The sequence below is a fragment of the Cajanus cajan genome, chromosome 10 (genome assembly GCF_000230855.2).
Source record: "Cajanus cajan strain Asha chromosome 10, NIPB_CcT2T_4, whole genome shotgun sequence".
NCBI classification, from domain to species: Eukaryota; Viridiplantae; Streptophyta; class Magnoliopsida; order Fabales; family Fabaceae; genus Cajanus; species Cajanus cajan.
This window is the reverse complement of record NC_138526.1, coordinates 47912569-47931537: the sequence shown is the minus strand read 5'-3', so window position 1 is coordinate 47931537 and position 18969 is coordinate 47912569. Positions and strand designations below refer to the sequence as shown.

Sequence of the window (18969 nt, the reverse complement as noted above, 5' to 3'; positions counted from 1 at the left end):
GCTTGTAGTTTTTTTATTATTATTAATAATTACAAACACAATACCTCCTTTTGACTCACTTTTATATAAATATTTTTAATATCAAAGAAAAATTGAATAGTTTGATGTTTTTATAATTATTCATTGAAAACGAGAAAATATTTTGTTAAAATAAACAAGGTCAAATTATCTTACTTTCATGAAATAACAATTCAAATCATATTTCAACTTATATATCCAATGAGAACGAGGAACTCAATTTTCTAAAAGCAAGGCCATGAAAAATCCATTTCTTGTTTCTTATAAGAAATTATTTAGCTTTACATTCTCACCTAATTTATCAAAATATTGCCAGTCAAACTTCATACATTAATTTTATAATTTATCTTGTAAAAAGTTATTTTATTTAGATATAATTTTAATTATTTATGTGTATTTATATATAATCAAAGAAATATATTAACAATACATTATTAATAAACTTTTTAAAAAGTTTAACACATTTTTATTAGTAATGAAAACTTGCATTACTCACTTTTTTTTACTTTATAAATAACATGTACTTTTTTATATATTATAAACAATCTTACATGAGTGGAATAAGATTATTATAAATGATAAGAAAAAAAAAACTTTTTAACTAAATATTTAACACAATTATATATTTAAAATTTGAATTTGAGATTTTTCAAGTTATTTATGTTACATGATTCATTAAACAATGAGAGTCATAAAAAAAATACAAAAGAGGTTGTTAGAGAGATTTTATACGTAGTGATATGACCAATTCTAGCGTGAACTAGGGACAAAGCCAGGAAATGCTGAGTGTGTTGAGGGGTGGGGGGACTTTTTGAAACTAAAATTTATTAAATAAATGTAAAAAAAAATATAGTTATTAAGTTTTATATAAAATATTATATTTGTAAGTTATTTAAATATTTTAAGATTATATAAAAAAAAACATTTACATAAAAGATAAACTAAACATAAATATTAATTGTTACATTCACATATCAATAATAACTATCGTTAATTTATATGAAAATTTATATATATTATTATAATTTTTTTACAAAATGTCCTATTAATAATATTATAAGTAACTATTAAATTGAGAAAAATAATGTCTTTTGATATTCGTCGTATTATCTTTTACAACAATAGAATTTAACAAGAAGAATTTACTTTTCAAATAGTTATAAAGTAACATAAAAATAATGTTAGGTTTGTGACAATGACTATTATAGGAAAAACAAACTCTGATAGACATTTAGGGCAACTCAATATTGTATTTGTTTTCCCAAGTTTACACAACATGTAGTCTGTTTGGACTCGCACAATTAAATTTAAAAGCATGTTAGAAAACATGAGGAAAATAGATAAAGAAATCATAAAAAGAATAGTGATAAAAAAAATAATTATTATTTAGTGTACGTCTCAGAGTTTAAGTTATTAATCACTTACATAATGTTCATAAGTTTATCTCATATGCAAAGATTAATAATAAATAGTTTTTAATTATGAAATATTTATTGTAAATTATTATAAAAAAAACTAATAAAATCATTTAATTATGAATGTAATCATTTATAATTTTTTAAATAATAATAATAGTAAATAAGAAAATACTCTTAAAAGAATAGATAATACTTAAATATTTCTAAATAAAAGAGAAAATGTAATTATGATTATAATAAAAACTATAAATATACAAATAATTAAAGTTTAATATACATTAAAAAAAAAATCAGGGGGCAATACCCTACGTATTTGATATCTTTGTCTTCTTTTATCATTGTTCCTCCTTCTTCCTCTCCTGTACCTTTTTCCTTTTTCCCATTACTATTATCATTCTTCTTCTCCGTTACTGATATTCCTTCTTCCCCCTCCTCCTCCTTAATCATACACAAGCCATTCAACACAGGTGCAGGGGCGCATTTATTGTCCCTCTATAGACAACTATATTAACTCTGCAGTAAACCAACGAGTCATGTTTTCTGAGGAGCTTTCACCATTCGCTCTTATTTTAACATGCATAGATTTCATTTTATCATCCATGTTGAACAAAGAAGGGATCATTGACAATCAAAGACAAGAAGTTAAAGTAAATATAATCTCAAACAAGAAACAACATAAATGTGCGACGAAGTAAGAAAAAAACCTCAAATGCAAGAACTTCCACAATATTTAAAGGCCACAAATTTAAAAACATAACAAAAAGTTTAAACCTAGAATTCAAAACAAAAAATGGGGACTCAAAATCTTGCCTACTAAAAAAAGGGTTATGACAGAAGAAAAAAAAAAGTAGCACCTAACAGTATTTAAAAGATTATACTAACTACATGTTAACTATACTAAATTATAAAAGTAATTCATAGAAATTGAACTAAACTATAAAATAATTCAGAAAAATTAAACTAAATTATTTTCTAATTTAGTGAATCACAGTTCTATAATAATTTGAACTACATTATAATTTAAATTAAATTAAACTTTTTATTATAAATTTAATTAAGTTACTTTATAAAAAAAATTATTTCAAAATAACTCTTATTGTCAAACTTATTCTAATAAACTAAATTTTGTCTAATATAGTTTAATTTGAAAAAATTAAAACTTTCTAAGTCAACTAAAATCGCTTATAAAAAATTAGTTACAAAAAATTAAGGAAAAATAGTTCAAGTTCACATTAAAAAAGTAACTATGGAACCGATATTTTATCTACTTAAACTATACTTTATACTGAATTAAACTATTTTTATACTCTAAATTAAAATTTTCTTGTGATTTGAGTTGAACGAAACTATTTTTTGTAGTGACTTAGTTTTTAAAATCAAATTTAAGTTCAATTTAGTTTTTATAAAAAAATAGTTGATAATTTTTTATAGTTTAGTTCAATTTAATTTTTCTAATTTAGTTTGAAATAATTTTTGAACAACCTTATCAACTAATAAGGAATTTGTTTCAATTTAATCAATTCTTTCGAGTTTGAAAAATATCAATTTTTCCTTTTATGTATGATTCATACTATTTTCATAGTTTAGTTCAATTTAATTTTTCTAATTTAGTTTGAAATAATTTTTGAACAACCTTTATCAACTAATAAGAAATTTGTTTCAATTTAATCAATTCTTTCGAGTTTGAAAAATATCAATTTTCCTTTTATATTTAACTAAAAATAGTATGAATCATACATAAATAAGACAAATTAAAAAAAAACATGATTTATAATTACCATAAGAGTTTTCTTAAGTGTTAAATAATTTTATTTATATTTGATGTGTTTTAAAATAAAGTTTTAATTTTAATATATTGTTTATATAGTCAAGTTAATTAAAAATCATCGTAAATATAATTTATTAAATAATTATTAAAAGTGTATTATTTTAATTATTCATATTAATATATAATTGGATAACAACATTTAAAAAATATTTAAAATATATAATTTTATTTATAATAAAAAAATTATTTGTAAATATTGAATATAACAATTATAGTAATAATTATTTATTTTATCACCTTAACTTATTATCAAATCACCCATTAATATCTTAGAACTTAACAGTCGAGGAGTCCACTGCTAACAAAGTATAAATAATATAATGCTTATTGGTTTAAATTTTTTATCACAACCTTGAAAACATACATCAATTGACATATTGAAAGATTTGAGCATATTATCTTTTAGTTTATTTTAAACGCCTTAATACTAGGTAGATATTTAAATAAGATTTTAAATCAAAAGACTTTTAGAAAAACAAAAACAATCTTTTAAAAAAGCCAAAATCAAATAAATAGGTTTAGCCAAACCTTTAAATTCAAATAATTAACCAAATTTACTTAATCCAGCCTATTGTCACTCTTAGACTCACAAATTTTATTCAATAATAGTATTAAAAAGGTTCCAACTAGAGCATTCTATTTCGATGTTCTTGAACTTTAACTACACTCCATGTATATTCAAACTCAATAGGGTATGAGAATGCCTTCTGCTCCAACAGATACACATTATAACATGATAAAACAATATAAATATCATAAAATAGAACATTACATTTGACAACAAATTATACACCAGAAGAATACTCATTCCATTGTAAAGCATTTCATTTACGTAATTTCATATCATAACCCTTTTGATACTATTAGCAGACTTTAATTTTATCATGTTTTACCTGCCTCTCACTCTCACCCCCTCACATGTGCCTTTATTCCCAACTGATCTTTCTTTCCATCTTCCCAAACTATCATTCTGTGTAAACAATTGGTATAGAATCTATACTTAGTGGGGACCAATGAACTGAAGTTAAGATTAAGATCAAAATGTGGATTATTGTAGCTGAGGCTAAATACTAAAAGATGGACCGAAACAAAAAATCCCAAGGAGAGACATCCATCTCAAGTGTATAAGCCAGCTCACATGTACACCAATGCGAGAGGAACCAAAAATGCTAAGCATTTTACAATATGAGTATCCAAAAGCACTTCACTTTTCTAATCTCCAAAACCGTCTGAATCATAACCATTACTAGCAAAATGTCTATGACCATCACTTCTCGGTCTTGAAGAAGATAGACCTTTTCTAGAGCTTTCTGACTCGGAGCCACTGCTATGACCATTACTTCTCACTCTTGGAGAAGATGCACCATTTCTAGAGCTTTGTACTGAATGAACTTGGGGATCACACTCTGTCTCAGAATCACTGTTACCGGAACGTCCATGAGCATCGCTTCTTGCTCTAGGATCAGAACCATTACCAGGACTACGTCCATGACCATTGCTTCTCACGCCTGGAGAAGATGCGCCTTTTCTTTGAACCGAATGAATTTGGGGATCATATTTCTGGGTCGCCAGGTAATTTAGAGCTGTAACCACATCGGCTACGACAGGCCTCATATTAGGTTGTTCTTGAACACACATAGCAGCGATAGCAAGAGCTTGGTACAAACCTCTCACTGGATACTTGCCTTCGAGCAACGGGTCAACCATCTCACAGAATCTTTTTCTGTCTTTGAATAATGGCCTTGCCTGTAACAAATATATATGCATTATAAGGCAGTGATTTTGGAAGGAAAATGAGCGCAAGTTCTGTCAATTTAAATAAGTTGACAACAAGGCAATATAACAGCAACCTTAAAAACAGAAACTGCTATTCACGATCATCAACAGTGACAGGTCCATGTTCATTTTAGAAGTGATGTGTCTGATGCTAAGAAGGATATAGTATGAGTTAAATGAATTGAGGGTACTAATGCTAACTGAGTTTTATGTATAGTGTACACAGTTAATGCACAATAGAAATAACCACTGCAAATAAACAGCGTTATTGAAAACTAGAAATCAACATAAACGATCTCAAAGGAACAATTTGGGATTATATATCATGCTAGTACACAAATAAAGATGTCAAGATTTTGAAATTCAGGGCAATGCATACACCAAAGTTAAGCTGTTTTATGAAAATCTGCAACAACTTCGCACTATGAGTCTATAACCATACAACTTAAAAAGTAATTGACAAATCCTACAGAACCACCCAATTCAATTGCAACACAAGACAAACAAAAACAACTTGGTTTATGTAAATAGTCAGTGAGGGGAAAGGAAAAGGAATGCAATTATCAAATCTTTCGACTTTCTTATTACCAGAATCTTAACTAATTGAAATATTAAAGTATATAAAATACATTGACAACAGATATGAGTAGCAGAGTTGCCTAAAAGACCATTAACATACCCATGCAACTAGATTTTGTTCTTTAGCAGATTTTGAGTTGTCGATGGCCTTTCTGCCTGTGATAATCTCCAAAAGAACAACTCCAAAGCTATAAATATCAGACTTGAACGTCAATTGACCCGTCATTGCATAATCTGGGGCACAATACCCATATGTTCCCATAACTCTTGTTGATACGTGGGTTTTATCACCACTTGGTCCTACTTTAGCCAAGCCAAAATCAGATAACTTGGGATGAAATCCCTCTCCTAACAGAATATTCGAGCATTTCAGATCCCGATATATGACAGGAGGCTTCATTTTATCATGCAAATACTCTAAACCTCTAGCTGCACCCGCTGCTATTTTCATTCTAGTATTCCAATCAAGTGGTTTTCTACCTGGCGGAAGATCTGAAAATTTGAAGAAAAGTATAAGATATTAACCATGGGGACAAAGAACACCATTTTCATTACACTATTCTATCTGAAGAAAAATAATATATTTGGATAACAACATATACCTTGCAAATGTTTCTCCAAAGATCCCAATGGCATGTACTCATAAACCAATAGCCTCTGCTCCCCCTCAGCACAAAACCCAATTAGCTTGACCAAATTAGGGTGGTCTGCCAAACTCAATGTCAACACTTCAACAACAAATTCCCTAACTCCTTGATGCCCATAAGGGTCTAGTTGCTTTATTGCTACATCCTACACAAACATATCAAGCCTCAATCTCACAAACATAAAAATGAAAACTAAAATAAGATTATTCCATTTCATTATATTCTTTTAGGTACCCAATTTTAACGAACCTTATTTATTTTCTCTATGAGCCCCTTATAAACCTTGCCAAACCCTCCTTCACCGAGAAAGCAATTTGCCCTAAAATTCCCTGTTGCAACTACAAGCTCATCAAAAGTAAATGTCCGCGCCTTGTAACCGTTAAGTTTTCCTTCATTGGAAACATCTTTTAAATTCAAATTCTTCACGTCCAGAGATAGCTGATCAGGCTTAGGACTACTATCTTCTTTTTTGCCTTTCGCATTCAAATCAAATTTGACCTTATCTACGAAAAATACACACATACAAACAAAATAAACATCACGTGAGGGAGAGAAATCAAACAAAACCACACATAAATTCATGCAAGGTAAACAATAAAAACACTACAGCAATCAAAATTTAAAAAAGAAAAACAAAAGCACAAAATGACAAACGCCATTTTTGATTATGAATCGAACCATTCAATCAACGACAACAACAACAAAAAGTCCCATATTTTGGTTTACTTAATACGAACAATTTAAACCTTCAAAACTGATTCTTAAATTTCCAGAGAAAAAAACTGTCACGAAAGAACGTTACAGCCGACGGACGAAATTGCAATGTTAAAACAAAGTCAAACAAAAAACCGAATTCGAATTGCTCTCCTCTACATATCAAAACGTGACAAAATTTACTTTAATAGATATTTGCAAAATGGGGAGGAAAAATAATCAATTTGCACCGATGAAAAGAAACTCAGTGAAGAGAAAGACGCTTGACCAATTCAGGACAAACCCACGTCCAAAATTTAATTTTTTTTTTAAATAGCGATAAAGATTGAACGCGATCACAAACAATGGGTGAACCTGTTTCATCCCATTCTTAGTAAAATGCATGAGAATGTTAATTAACGAAGATCCCTAAGCGAAATTTACCAGCAACAGTGTGGTTGTTGGTCTTCTCACTGCGATTAATGTGTTTGTTGGATTTTTTGCTTGATTTGCCTGTGCAACGAAAGCAACCCATGTTTTTGTCTCCTTCTTACACCATAGAAAAGCGCAGAACAGAGACCCTAAACATGATGGAAGAGTGTCACGAAGTGTGTAAGAAAAAACGAGGAAAATAGAGAAATGAAATAAGGTCCTAAATCCTAATGTTATGTTATGTTATGCCCCTTCTGGGTTCAATAATATATATATTCTGGGTATTCCACAAGGTGAACACGGTACACGGATCTTAAAACAAAATGTTCTACGTTACCAATTAAAAAGAAACCACGAGAAAATTAAAGGGCAATTTTGTCCTTTCCTAGAGTTACCAATATGAAACTAAAAAGGTCTGTTTGGGTAGTTCAGTTCGCGTTCACTGTGACACAGCGCCACTCGGGGTTCAACTGTTGACAATTAACAAACACTGCTTCGATGACGTGGCGCGTTTTAAGTGCAAGCTGGTTCCCAAACAGATCTTTCGAACGACGCGCCCGCTGCAAGTAAATCCACTACACGCCCTCGTCACCGTTGGATGTTTGTAAAAGGAAAGGTCAGCGTCTCGAAGCAATCGCCTTACCCGAAACGATGACGTGTGGGGTGGGACCCGTTTCGCACGCGCATGCGTTCATACTGCTTATGTGCGTTTGATTTGTTCCAACGGTGATCCACGCGTTCCAGCACGAGCACCGAAACGGAGCGAACTTATTGAATGGGGAGGTTGTAGGTGAGCGTGGCAACACTGAATCAGTGCCCGCCTATTTATGGTATGACGTGTATGGATATTTATTGTCTTGGTTGAACGCGCTGATCCAGGGGCATAATCGTCATTAAACTTTAATAGTAGGTGAATTTTGATGTTCGATGTGTGTCAGCTAATTCATGTTCTTTTTCTCGCCTCTTAGTTTGCCTTTTTGACTTTGAAAAATAAATACAAATCTACCATGGAATTATTTCCTTACGAATTTTGAATCCTCCTATAATATTTGTATTCATTTTGTATATTCACTTTAGTGTTAATTAAGAAAATTAGTTAATATAATTTGATATTATTAATTTTGATTAAAAATTAATTTATTTTTTTACTACTTTTATATTGAAACTTGATATTTTAAATAACGATGTATTAAAAATATAATCTTAATCAAATAAAAGTTATTTTTAGATAACATTATTAAATAGTGCAAATTTAGTTAATATTTTTTCACATAAAAAGATTCTTTACATTTATATCAAGAGAAAATAATATTTATTAGATAGTGTTTATTTTAATTTTTTGTATTAATAAAGTAAAAAAAAATCTTTGACATTTCTTTGTATTTTATATATTTTCATGGAGACTTGCACTAAGATAGATAAGAAATATGTAATTATATTAAGAATCCTAAACAATATTTGTAGATAATTATGATTTTACATGAATTCATGTCTTACCATAATATAAATTTTTATTTGCTAAAAAAATATGTGACAAATTAATTTTTTTATAATAATTTTCCTCTATTTTACTTATTTTATTTTCCTGCAAAATTAAAATAATTAAAAGCAATAACTATTATATAGATGGATATGTAAGCTAATTGATAAAAAAAATTATTTAAACTTAATTAGTAGTTTTAAGCTTAAATTTTAAGTATACAATTATGTTAAATATTCAAATTATTCAAATAGAGAGTTTTACCATCCATAATGATTCTCTTAACTCAAACATAATTACTTCCTATAAATGAAATGTTTGGTATAAATAAAGTCATGATTATTTTTAATTGAAAATTGTGAACAGATATGTAGTAAATATTTATCTCTCAACATAATTTATTTTATATCTAATTATATAATTCAAAAAGTAGCTACCACTTTATGTTAACTAGTGTTATTACATTATTCATTCTTGACTCTTTTAATCGATCATAATGTATAGATTCAAAATTGTAATAAATATTTTCATTTTATTAAAATTAGCTTTTCATTTTATGAAAAATATTATTTATTTATTCATTTACAATTAATATGAAAATTTTCATGAATTAGATTTAGATAAATTAATTAATATTATTTTAAATTTTTAAGTAGATTAATAAATAAATATATTTTAAAAAACGACAGATAAAATAAATAGAACATTAGTATGTAACATATTTTATATAGGGTTTTTTAATATTATTAAATTTATATTTTTAAGTTAGGAAGTAATTGGTGTGAAAAAAAGTTAGAATGTGATTAAAAGTTATATATCATTTAATACGATATTTTATATGTTAACAAAAATAAATAATTTTAAATTTGAAACCATATTATATTAAAGCATAGACCAAGTCAAAATTTATAAAGAATGACTAGGCATGTCTTTTATATTTATTTTACTAAAATAAATGATTGAATAAACACCCACTTATATTACTGGTTTGAATAAATTATTTAACCGTAATTATGCTCTAATTGATTTTTTTAGTTTTATATTTTTAATGATGATTTGGCATGGATATTGTTTCAGACATTTTAAACAAATTTAAAGTTTTAATAATATGTTATGAAGAAAAAAAACAAGAATTACGTTATATCCTAAAAAAAATGCTATAGAATAACTTATTCTAAACATAATATATAATTATATATCATTAATTTATTAACTTAATATTCAATAAATGCTAAAAATATAACAAAAAATATTTTTTTTAAGAGAAAACAATGGATACGGTGTAAACACACATGGTAGGACATTTGAGAGTGAAGCTTTTATTACAGATAATTAATTGACATTTAAAGATTTATTTTGAATTTTGTTAGAGCATCTGCAAGCAACCCATTAAAAATTCTCTTAGTAAGTTGTATACTCCTATCAGTGATGACCCTAAAAATTAAAATTAAAGACTGTTTTGTATTCATGTAAAGAACCTCATGACATAAATTCTACCAATGTATCATGTACAGGGGTAGAGACTTGAAAATCAAACTTACTTCCTCTCCAAATATAGTTGTCAAATTGGTTGGAATAACATTTCTAAAGCCAAATGGTTCGTCTAAGTTTGACCAAAATTCTTATGAGATATTTATCTTCTAGTTTGGTCTGATTTTATTTATATGTTAAATCATACTAAATTAACTCACTTTATTTCACATATATATATATATATATATATATATATATATATATTAAAGGAAAATAAAATATTGGATCGTGAAATTAAAAAGAAACATTTTGTATACTCTATCTGCAAGTATTTATTAGCCAATGGCCGGTAACTGAACCTAAAACTTATTTAAAGAGTGAATGAAGAGACTATGTCAGCTTACCAAATAGGTAAATATATATTATAAAACTTAGCTCTCAAAATAGCGAGACCACTCGATTGTTTAGGTAACATACCTATAACCTATTTGTGTTTTCCACTTGACTAAAGTTCAACCTTTTGAACATTCATCATTATGCCAGAGGAATCGAAGAATAATAGCATCAACATCATTGTTCGTAGATCGATTTAGGAAATCATATGTTTGGCATTGTGTTAGTTAGACTGAAGGATAGGACCAAGGTTGCTAAGGTTAGCTTTCGTGCTTGTTAAGCAAATTTCCCTTAGAAATAAGTTTCAATTTATTTTATTAATAATGAAATTAGTCTCATTTATTTTTTAATTTAATAAACATACAGAAAACATTAGATATATTTAAGTGTATGTTTATTTTATTTTATTTTAAAATTATACAATTGGAATTATTTTTTATAGTATAATATTAATGATAGAATGCACAATATAAAAATAAATAAATGAGTCTGAAAATGTAATTAAAATGATTGAATAAAAAATTTTAAGAGTTAAAAATAAACAAAACAAAATTACATATTTTTATCCATAAAATAGATTTAAAAATTATATAAAATATCATATAAACATGTAACTTTTCTCATTTTGCTTTTATCAGCACTTCAATACTGGCAGAATAATCATAGGTTAGATTAGGTTTAACTTTTTATTTCTTTCTTATTAAGATTTTACATCCTCTGAAAATAGAGTCTGAATTATCCTTCGAATATTAAATTATTAATATTTTTTAATAAAATATTATAAAATAATTATTTAATTTAATATTTTAATCTTTAAAATGATTTTCGAAACTTTTTATCATTTTTCTATTAAGATTAATTTAAAAATACATATTGTATAAATTTAAAATTTTGTATCAGGGGCAAAGAAATATCTGGGTGTAACTCTAGTATTAGACTTTGACAGAATGTCACGAGAATTAAAATCCAGCATTAATTAATCTAAAGTAAAGCACAAGAATTATTTAACTTTTGTTTGTTTTAACGTTCACAACTTTACAAAGTCTCTCTCACCTCTAGCTCATTTCACAATTATAATGTAATAATGACTTTGTTTACAATTAATCTCTTATAACTACTCAGGTTTATATTTTAATTGCTATCTAATCTCTATCCTTCTCATTAACTAACTCAACTATCAGACACGTACACGTATAAATATAACTTTATCTCTACCCAAAAAGAGAGAAAATTGATGAACCATTCTGTTTGCCTTAAACACGTCAAATATATATATGGATTTTTTTTTTCTAGGACGCGAATAGAAAATTAGGGTCAAAACTCGTTAAATTATCTTTAATTATTAGAAATGATTTTGAGAATTTTTTTACTAAAAATAAATACTATTTTCAGTATAAAAAAATTAAAATACTTCTAAGTTGATATTCAAATATCTTCATAGATTATTATTATTTTGTAAGTTGTTTCTTGACAGAGTTAAATACTTTAATTATTATGAAAAAAAAAATCACACATATTATTTAAATAAAAGGATAAACATAAATTTATATACAATTATTTTCGGAATGAAAAGACTGTAGCATTTGCGAACTATTACAAAAGGATTAAAGACGCGGAGAAGCAAGCTGCAAAACGGAAATAAAATAAGAAAAGGATGAGACTCATAATTTTTAATTTTTTTATAGATTGAAGAGAAAGCCAAAAATTGCTTTCTTTCTTTTACTTTTATATGAATAAATAAAAAGGAAAAAATAGCTTTATTTTTTCTAATAATAATATCATGTCGTGTTCTCATTGTTCACCAATTTTTTTATTTTCTAATTTCTTTGTTAAACCAAACATATGATGAACAACAATGTAGGTCTCATGAGAATGAAATCTTAAACAAAAAATATTGAGCAGAAAACAATCAAACATTCGAATTTGGAACCATATCCAACGTAGGTCATAAGCCGTCCAAACTACGTGCGCAAGTGTCTCTAATCAATCAAGCAATTAATGTTCGTTAAGAAGGACATATCGGTGCACAAAAATCGCAGGAGAATAGGCTATCTAGAAAGTTCTGCTAACCACAAATTAAATATGCTTTCAAAATTCAAATAATGGAAAATAAGGATGAGAGTGAAATAGGCCAACGGTTATTTGATCATATCCACACCAGAACACTTGTTAGGACAACAAAGCAAACAATGTTGCTTAAGATAATACAATTTTTTTTATTAAAAGACAAGATAGTTAAGAGTAAAGTGGGATTTTATTTATGGGGAAGAGTTATTTGATTATATCCACACCTGTACACTTGTTACGACCACAAAGCAAACAATATTGCTTAAGATAATATGATATATATAATTTTTTTATTAAGAGTAAAGTTGGATTATATTGGTGGGGTGAGAGGAAATGACAAGGGGAATAGATTGGTAGTTGGTTGATTGTGATGATGACCATTTTTATTTTATCTCACCATATTGTGTGATTCATGCTGACATGTAATTAAGGTGAAAATTAAATTAACAACTATCTTTCAAGTTTGGATTGATATTGATTATCCAGGAATCCGTTAGAAATGAAAAATAATGTGATTGTTTTGAGAATGGTGTAAACAATTTCTTTTTTAAAATCTTACTTCATTCAGATTGGCCCTTAATTTATAAGTTATTTATGGTTTATAATATATGTAAAGGAAATATATATATATTTTTAACCATTTTTAGTTTTTATTTATTGAGAGGATTTTATCCTTTTTCTCTCATTTTTATATAGTTTTTAACTAATGTAAAAATTTAATAGTGTATTAAACTTATTTCATAGTTATTTTTTTACATCTTATTTTTTATTTAAATAAAATACACAAAATAAAACGACCTCACTAATTTATATAATAAGAATTTATAAAACTTAAAAGAATTTTATAAGATTTTAATAATATAAAATTTTAAATATATAAAAGAGATATATTTATTCTCAATTATCCTTTGTCTCTACTTTATTGTGACGAGTTTATCCTTTTCTTTCATTTTTATATAATTTTTTATTAACATAAAAATTTAATAGTGCATTAAATTGAGTTATTTTTTATATTTTATTTTTTCATTTAAATAATATATACATAGACACAAAATAGGTCGATGTCACTAACTAGTATTATAGACGGTTACATCACAAATGCAACACATGCACGGCCACTTCCGAAATATTATTTAAATTTTTATTTCTTTTGTATAAAATGTATGATGAATATATAGTTTTTTAAAGTAATTTGTAAAATAATTTACAAGTGAAAAACACAAACTATAATATCTCTTTTGTTAATGTTATATATGTCTAATTCTTCTCGATAAAATTTGAATTAAAATGTACATATGAAACAATTATTAAAAAACAGTTTTAATATATTTTAAATATTTTCCCCAAATTAAATTGTCTCATACTAAAATGTTTATAATTCTAAAAGACTAGTTCAAATTTACAATATTATTCGATTTTAGATTAAAGGATGAAAGTAAATTTTTAGTAATCAAATATTAAATTAAACCAATTAAATAAAAAAATACTAGAATTTGTCTAATAATGAGAAATTAAATAATATGTATAAAATTTTATGTTCAAATCTTAGTGTTATTGTTATAATTTTTTTATGGATAAAATAAAAATATTTTTTTTTTCAACTACATTTACTTTTCACCATACTGAAATTTTACATCATGTCTTGGTACAAACTTATCCTTTTTAAGATTTTTCAAATAAAAAGAAGAAAAATATAAAAGCTCAAGAATGCATAGGGTGAGGTCAAAGTTGAGTGCAATGACTTAATTATTGTACAGTTTTATTTGTACAATTTTTGTATCAATTACAACTTTTACTCTGACTAAATCGATACTCGTACAATATATGATTTATTTTAGTAAGTTTGGTGTTTTGATATTTAATTGGTTTATTAAAAATCAATGACAATATAATATATATATATATATATATATAGTATAATAATAAGTCAAAAATAATATTAAAAAAATATACAATTAACTTGTTGTTACAAAAAATGGAAAACCTTTTTTTAGACAATATTAGAACAAATTTTTTAATTTTTATTTTTTTTATTAGTAACTAAAGTTTTTAATTAATTTTTTGATGTTACTCTTGAAATTACTATATATAGTTGACCACGAGAAAAAAAATATTTTTGAAAGATACATGTCAACATGCTTTAAACTTTAAAGATTGACCTCGATTTTTGTTAATAGTCATTGTAAATAAAACAATTAATATAATTGTCTTTGTTGAAATTTGAGTGTAATATTGTTAATATTTGAAGGGGTTAATGACAAAACTAGGTGTGTATATATATATTAACACCAAATTGACAACTTGATATGAATTTTCCTTCTACAACAAATTTTTTTAATTTTGTAATTATCAATCTTGTGCCATTACACAATCATGATTATGGGTCTATGTTTCCTAATAAAATCATTAACACTCCACCTTTCAGATTTAGAATGTTGTGTGGAAGATCTGAAGCATAAATTATATCTAAAAATCTTGAAGTATGCACAAAATTTGAGAAATCAATAGAATCATTTGCAAACAAAGTATTATCCAAACTTATATATGTTTTTTTCTTCACTTAGAATTAATGATGTTGTATACTAGTTGATGGTGTGAACAATATCATTTATAGGAGCTAAAATAACCTATCGTTAAAGAGTTAGATCATTCAACTTTTTCTAAAAATAAATTATATGTACTATTGACAATGAATGGTAGTGAATCATCTTTACTACTTAGAAGCAAATCATTTGGAATGACAACATTCATAAGTTTGTAATATTCTAAATTTATGATACAATATTATCTTATAAATAAATATATATATATATATATATTTAAAAGTAATATCTATTTTTAAATTTTAGTTACCTTATTTAAAATAGATAAAATTGGTTGTATTATTATTATTATTTTAGATAGTTATATTTCACATTTTTTTTATCATATATATATATATAGATGACATCCAACAATATTATAAATATTTATCATATTATGATTATATATAAAACCATCTATTACAACTTATATATTTTAATAAGTAATTAAAATAATTAGTATAAATATATATATATATATATATATATATATGTGTGTGTGTGTGTGTGTGTACTAACTAATTATATTATAAATATCGCCTATGAAAAATAACTTATTATAAATTTGCATGATGTTATAGACATATAAAATAAAATGGTTCAGTGGTTTAACTAGTTGTACTTAAGGATAACAATGTTCAGGGTAAAGGATAACAATGTTCATAAATGCAATCTGCAAGATAAGGGATAACAATAAATCTTCAGGGTAAAGGATAACAATGTTCATTAATGTAAATAGGCCTCATTTTCACTACGGTAAGAAGCACGAAGAAAAGAAAAGAAATAGTGGAAAGAGAGCACTAGAGTGAAATTGAAAAGAAAGTGTAGTAAAATTTTCTTTGTAGTTAACTTGTGATAATTTTACATTCCAAGGTAAGGGGGAGGAGAACTTTGTTTCTTTAAAATTTTATTTACTACTATGTTATTTATTTATGTTATTTTCTTGATACATTTATATAGTGAGGTGCCCCTAACCTCATTTATTTGCTTAACCTATGTTTATTTTTATCTATAATAATTGTTAATGTGTTCATATTTTATATTGTTTAATTATTTTATAATGATTGTTATATTTATTTATATCATTGATATTTTTGATATATTTTTGTTACGTAAATATATTTATTATAAATATATTTATAATCAACTATGATATAATTGTGATATCTTGGACTCGTCTTGTTGTTATTTTTCATGGATTTATGAAAATAAATATTGTTCTATGGCCATAGAAGATAAAGTTTGAATTATTTATAGCTGAAGGTTTGACCTTGGGGATTTAAATAAGTAAGCATTTATGGTAAAATATTCTGGTGATATTTGATTGATATTACAATAATGCTCATTTATCCTGACTAGTCACTATTAAAATGATTCAAATTTTATTATTTAATTTTTTTATAGATAATCTTGTTATTTATTTAATTATATTTATTTAATAAGTATTCTCACTCCTTATTTCTTGTTGTGAAAAATTTAATATATTATAAATAGATGGATCTACCGGCCATCCCAGGTCCTTTCACAGTAGTGATCACTGCCGTCTTTCCCGGGGGTAATTGGGGAATAGATGCTATTTCCAACTCTGTCACGTTCCAAGGCATTGGACTGTCTTCATTCGTTTTTTTTCCCGAGCAAGAAAATCCTACCATCATAGATGGACTTATTATAGTGACTTTCTTTTTACCACCGGCAAATCATATAAATCCTATTGTGAACTTCTTTCCACCACCAATGTAACTACTATTGTAGTAGCAGTGTAAAATAACAAGATATATATATAGAATAGGTAATGTGTGTACTCTCAATAATAGTAGAATAATATGTATGTAAATATTAAAAATAATAATGTAAGATATTATGTATATATTTTTAAATATTTAAAGATCTTTGTAAGTTATTTGTGTATGTGAGTTTGAAAATTCTCTTTTATTATCATAAATTAATCTCTTCAAACTTTTGATATAATTATCTATAAACGTATAAAATTAGGATTAATATGTATATTTTAGACGTTATAAAGTTCATCATTGGTTTCTTGAACAATTCTTTCTCTAACCCTTAAAACTCAATTTGAAAATTAATTTCTCTCATAACATTGTAATTTGTGCCACCAAATAAAAATCTCATATTTGTTGTTAATGTTAAAACTTGACAATATTTTGAAAGATAAGACGAGTTTAATTTGGCTTGAACTATTTATTGTCTTGTGCCTTTTGGAATAATCATAAGTATTTGTTAAAATTCTCCTCCAAAAACCACAACTTTACCTCCAAATGGTAGACTCAAATTTCTAATGTTACCAAAATGAAGAATATCTCAAAAGTTTTTATCAACTGTTTTAAAATCATATTTATGAGCCATGGAAGCTTCATCCCAAATAATAAGTTTAGATTTAGTAATCAACTATGCTAACATTACCTTGTTTGATATTACATGTTGATCTTTCATTAACGTTTATAAGTATTGCAAATCTAGATTGTGTTGTTCTTCCACCTGGTATTAACAAATTAAAGCAGTGATTTTACTTGATGTTATTGTTAAAATGATTTCCCCTTTTGAATGCAATGATACAGACATAACTCTCCAAATAAAAGTCTTTCTAGTTCCACCAAATTCATATATTAAAAAAAAAATGTAACTTTATTTTGATTTACCCTTTGTGTAATTGTGTCATATATTTCCCTTTGTTCCATTGTCATTGCGGACATTAATTTAGTATGCTCTTCAGTTAAAATCTTCCTATGATAGTTTCACTCATCAATTATGAACTTATTTCCTATTTTAGAAATCAATGTAAAATCAAGTTGGGGTATTGTGGAGAACTCTCTCACTTTTGTTATTGCTTTGTGATAATCTTTCAATCTCTAATAATGCAATACTTTTTAATTGATCATTTGACAACACCAAATCTATAAAAAAAAATGAAATTATACATATTAAGTTAAACAAAAGTTTCTATAAGAAGGTGTTAATTTATAAGAAAATATTATTAATTAAATTAATGTTTAAATTTTTAACATTACTTAAAAGTTGTTATAGTGGTCTTTATCTATGTTAGTGACATATCTATATTATAATGAGGTTCAACAGATGTAATCCTTCACTTTAATTTAATTAAATTATTAGTGTATATTTAAAGTATTATGGTTAGCACCCTCCTAATTTTATATATTAAATTTATTAATGATTATTTTTAACATTTATATTTTGATCTTTGTATATATATAATGATGATTATTAATTCTTATTACTTAAAAAAAGTGTCTTACAGAATAATTTTCATTTACCGCTAGTCTGTCCACTTCTAGTATCATTTGAAAGGTTGTATTATAGTTAACTAATTATCCCTGCATTTTCTTTTATAGTTGACATATGAAAAAAAATGATTTTTTGAACATCTTATTATATTAAACACTCCTAATTTTTTGTATTAATGATTTCTCATCTTTTTATCTCATTTTTTATTGCAATATATTATTATTTTATATTTTATTTATTTTCTTTCTCTTTCATTAGGTGTATAATAATATAGTATAGTATAGTATAGGAGGTGTTAAAGTATAATTTTCCTGTTTTTTAA

General features: G+C 25.9%; 1 protein-coding gene across 1 annotated transcript; it reads right to left on the bottom strand.

Annotated features, from left to right (window-relative positions):
* Positions 1-3984: 3984 nt before the first annotated feature.
* Positions 3985-7689, bottom strand: LOC109805834 (putative serine/threonine-protein kinase PBL5). Its single transcript, XM_020368063.3, has 5 exons — positions 7404-7689; positions 6516-6769; positions 6222-6411; positions 5720-6111; positions 3985-5010 (listed from the first exon to the last, which is right to left on the bottom strand). Exons 1-5 carry the CDS (start codon positions 7492-7494, stop codon positions 4477-4479), a joined length of 1461 nt encoding a protein of 486 aa, XP_020223652.1. The 5' UTR covers positions 7495-7689; the 3' UTR covers positions 3985-4476.
* Between the last annotated feature and the right edge of the window lie 11280 nt (positions 7690-18969).